The sequence below is a fragment of the Lycium barbarum genome, chromosome 12, assembly GCF_019175385.1.
Source record: "Lycium barbarum isolate Lr01 chromosome 12, ASM1917538v2, whole genome shotgun sequence".
Classification (NCBI taxonomy): Eukaryota; Viridiplantae; Streptophyta; class Magnoliopsida; order Solanales; family Solanaceae; genus Lycium; species Lycium barbarum.
Window position 1 is genome coordinate 55,304,567 of NC_083348.1, and position 4,745 is coordinate 55,309,311.

A 4,745-nucleotide genomic window follows, 5' to 3' on the forward strand; every position below is an offset into this window, starting at 1 on the left:
ATGAAGGACCATAGCCTGACTCCTAGTGAATGGTCGGGATGGCTGGAACATGTCTTGATCAGTTTAGACTGCATCATCCTCCCCTTCTTGGAAAGATTTCGTCCTCGAAATCGCCGTGTCTTCACCCTCGACTACATCACCTGAAACACAAGGAACTAGGTCAAAAACATTGAAAGCTCTTGAAACATTATACTCACTCGGAAGATCAATGACGTAGGCATTATCGTTAATCTTTTCCAACACTTTAAATGGTCCATCTCCTCGCGCGGACAGCTTTCCTTTTCTTTGGTTCGGGAGTCGATCTTTCCTGAAATGCACCCAAACCCAGTCGCCCTTTTGTAACTCCAATTTCTTTCTTCCCTTGTTCGCCTTGGACGCCACCTTGGCATATGCCTTTTCCAGATTTTGTCTCACCTTAGCATAAAGTTTAAGCAATGAATCTGCCCTGCTTGTACCTTCAACATTCAAAATAGCATCTCGAGACAAAGGGATTAAATCCAATGGAATCAAGGGGTTAAAACCATACACAAACTCAAAAGGAGATTTCCCTATCATTCTATGCACCGTACGGTTATAAGCAAACTCATTGATGGGTAATTGATCAACCCATTTTCCTGATTTTCCTTTGGTCATCACCCTAAGTAGAGCTCCCAAAGTACGATTCACAACTTCAGTTTGTCCATTCGTTTGAGGATGACAAGAAGTTGAAAACAACAACTTGGTGCCAACTGCACCCCACAAACATCTCCAGAAATGACTCAAGAATTTCGTGTCCCTGTCACTAGCAATGGTACGCGGTACGCCATGCAATTTCAACACATTAGCAATAAAAAAAGAAGCAACATGCAGCGCATCATCACACATTTTACACAGGATGAAATAAGCCATCTTAGAAAATCTATCCACAACAACATAGATACTATCATGACCAGCCCTAGAACGAGGTAAACCCATAACAAAATCCATAGATATATCAATCCACGGGCTAGTAGGAACTGGTAAAGGGGTATAAAAACCATGGGGACTGGACCTCGACTTAGCTCGCTTACATTCCAAACAAGCACCACAAAATTGCATCACATCTCGCCTCATCTTAGGCCAAAAGCACTGCTCCTAGAATATACCTAAGGTCTTATCCACCCCAAAATGACCCATCAAACCTCCTAATGTGCCTCACGAATCAGTAACTCTCTTCACGAGGACATGGGTATGCACACCCTCCCTTTCTTAAAAAGATAGCCATCATGCCATTGATATTTCTCTACCCGCTTCCCACTCACTAGATCCTCACGAATGCTCTTAAATTTAGGATCGTGCTCATACATAGACTTTATGCTCTCAAATCCTAAAAGTCTAGAAGTCAAAGTGGTAGCTAGGGAAAACTTTCTAGATAAGGCATCCGCCACTACATTCTCTTTGCGTCTCTTGTAAGGAATCACATAGGGAAAACTCTCCATGAACTCAACCCACTTAGCATGTCTCTTAATCAACTTCTCTTGGCCTCTAAGATGTTTCAAAGACTCATGGTCACTTCTAATCACAAACTCTTTCGGCCACAAGTAATGCTGCCAATGGGCTAAAGCTCTCACTAAGGCGAACAACTCTTTATCATATTTCGAATAGTTCAAAGCTTCCCCCTTAAGTTTCCCACTGAAATAAGTTATAGGCTTCCCCTCTTGCATTAGTACTCCACCTATCCCGACCCTTGAAGCATCACACTCAATCTCAAAGGTCTTACTAAAGTCGGGTAGTTGTAACAATGGGGTAGAACTAAGCCTATGTTTCAACTCCTTAAATGCTCTCTCTTGGGACTCTTCCCAAACAAACGGTTGTTCTTTATTTATCAACTCAATCAAAGGCACTGCTATGGTGCTAAAGTCTTTCACAAACCTCCTATAAAAACTAGCCAACCCATGAAAACTTCGCACTTGAGTAACACTAGACGGGTAGGCCAATCCCTAATAGCTTCTACTTTTGACTCATCGACTTCAATGCCACTAGCACTCACAACAAAACCAAGAAAAACAACACGTTCAACACAAAAGGCACACTTTGTCAGATTAGCATACAATTTCTCTTTTCTGACAACATCAATGACTTGCCTTAAGTGATCAACATGTTCATCCACAGTTTTACTATACACAAGAATGTCATCAAAATAAACCACAACAAACCTATTTATGAATGATTTAAGCACATGATTCATCAATCTCATAAAAGTACTCGGTGCGTTAAAGAGGCCAAATGGCATCACTAACCATTCATAGAGACCAAACTTGATCTTGAATGCGGTCTTCCATTCATCACCCGGTTTCATCCGGATTTGATGGTAGCTGGACCTAAGATCAATTTTAGAAAACCAACTAGAACCACTTAACTAATCTAACATGTCATCTAACCTAGGAATAGGATGATGATACTTTACCGTGATCTTGTTGATGGCTCTACAATTGACACACATTCTCCATGTTCCGTCTTTCTTTGGCACAAGTATGACCGGAACGGCGCACGAACACAAACTTTCCCGCACCAACCCCTTGCTTAAGAGCTCAACAACCTACCTTTGGAGTTCCTTGGTGTCTTTCGGATTACACCTATAGGCTGGTTTGTTCGGAATTTAGGATCCGGGCACAAAATCTATTTGATGCTCAATTCCTCTCAAGGGAGGCAGTCCACTTGGCATCTCCTCGGGAAATACATCAAAAAAATCTTGCAAAAGATTCTCAACAAAACTTGAAAATTGATTGGCATTAGAAAAATCATCACTATCACTCAAGAGAATACCTTTATGCACTAGGAAAATCATCATTTTATTTTCATCGTTACCTTTAAAGTACTCTCCCGGTTGCATGATTGCACATACCTCTTCGTTACCCAGCGGTGGTGATGTGGACTTAGGATCGGTCACAATACTAGCCTTACCTTTAGCCGCTTCCTTTAACTCCTTCATCCGACGATAATCTTCTATCACTTGCTTTGGTGACAAAGGCTTGAGTATGAGACTCTTACCTTCACTTTGAACTGCATATGTTTTGGCTCGGCCATCATGAATTGCAGCTATGTCATATTGCCACGGCCTTCCCAAAACTAAATGGCATGCCTGCATTGGTACCACATCACATTTTACCTCATCTTGGTAAGCTCCTATCTTGAACTTAACCAAAACCTAATTTGTAACTCGCAATTCACCACACTCATTGAGCCATTGTAACCGGTAGGGTTGGGAATGTTTCAATGTAGGCAGTTTCAATTGCTCAACCAAAGTTTGGCTAGCAACATTAGCACAACTTCCTCCATCCACAATCAATGAACAAACCTTCCCCTTTACCCTACACGTATCATGAAAAGAATTCTCCCTTTGCACATCTTCTTCATTTTCCAAGCTTATAGTGCTCAAGTTTCTCCGCACCACAAGAAACATTTCGTGCAGATCATCCTCCTCTTCTCCTTCCGGCTTCTCAAGATCATGATCGAGTTCTTTTTCATTGCCATCTTCTGGTTCACTTTCTTGTTCTTGAACAGTGCCATCATCAAGAATAAGCATGGTCCTCCGAGTAGGACACTCTTTGGCCATATGCCCATATCCCCTACATTTATGACATTGAATAGATGAAGCACTAGGAGAATTGAGTTGATCTTTACCTCCGGAGTCCTTTGGTTCAGATTTTGTTGGATTCTTTTCAAGTGGACTTTTAACATCACGGCAAGCACTCGAACTTGGACTCTTCAAATCCTTACCCCTACTCCACGGAGTAGTATTAGCACTTCCTCCCGATCTGAATGTCTTGTCCTCCTTGACCTCTTTTTCTGCCTCTATAGCCGCTTAGAACACCTCATCAAGAGTATAGTAAGTGAGTAACCTCAATTGAGATGATATTTCTCGGTTCAACCCAGCTTTGAATCGGATGATAAGCTGCTCCTCGTCTTCTTCAAGATCAAGAGCCATTCTTGCTTTCTCAAACTCATCATAGAACTCTTCTACGGTCTTAGAACCCTGCTTCAATTCATAGAGCCTTTGGAGTTGCTCTTGACGATGCTTGGAAGTGACATACTTAGCATCCACGACATGTTTCAATTGTGCCCAAGTAAGATGTTCCGGTAAACCATGTCTTCTCTGAACTCGCTTTAGATTCCCACCATATAGAAGCATAGCCTTCAAAAGAGGCAATGGCATAAACTGCTTTCCGCTCCTCCGAAAGTTCATTTGTGTCAAATATTCTCTCAATCCAAATCTTCCAATAGATGTACTTTTCCAGATCACTAGTTTCTTTAAATGGTGGAATAGTGATCTTGACATTGTTAATATTAGTATCCCTTCTACCTTGATTCTCTCGGACCAGATCCGGATAATCATCATGGTTGCCATAGTCATGCCCAAGATTTCTCCCAACATATGCTCCTCGACCTCCTCTTCCTCTATATCTCCTTTGGCCCCTTTGTTCTTGGGTTCTCCGAACATACGGTTGATCAAACTCGTCTTCGGCTTGTTCTAAGTCATGGACCTCAACATTTTCATCAACTTGGACCAAATTTCTCCTTGCCCTCATAAGAGCTACTTGCACCTGAATATAAGGTTCCGAAAGTATGGGATTTTGAACTCTAGGAACTCGAGGAATTCCCATAGCATGAGCATTACGGGTAGCTTCTTCCCTCATTCTTTGTTGATAGGCCACCTCATTAAATTGCTCCGGTGGTATTGTACTAGAACCGGTGTCCCCTAGAACCAATGGTGCTCCCCCTTGTTC

At 42.0% G+C, this 4,745-nt stretch overlaps 1 protein-coding gene across 1 annotated transcript; it reads right to left on the reverse strand.

Moving 5' to 3' along the window:
* Positions 1-2,617: 2,617 nt before the first annotated feature.
* On the reverse strand, positions 2,618-3,106 carry LOC132624266 (uncharacterized). Its single transcript, XM_060339071.1, has one exon. It carries the CDS (start codon positions 3,104-3,106, stop codon positions 2,618-2,620), a length of 489 nt encoding a protein of 162 aa, XP_060195054.1.
* Between the last annotated feature and the right edge of the window lie 1,639 nt (positions 3,107-4,745).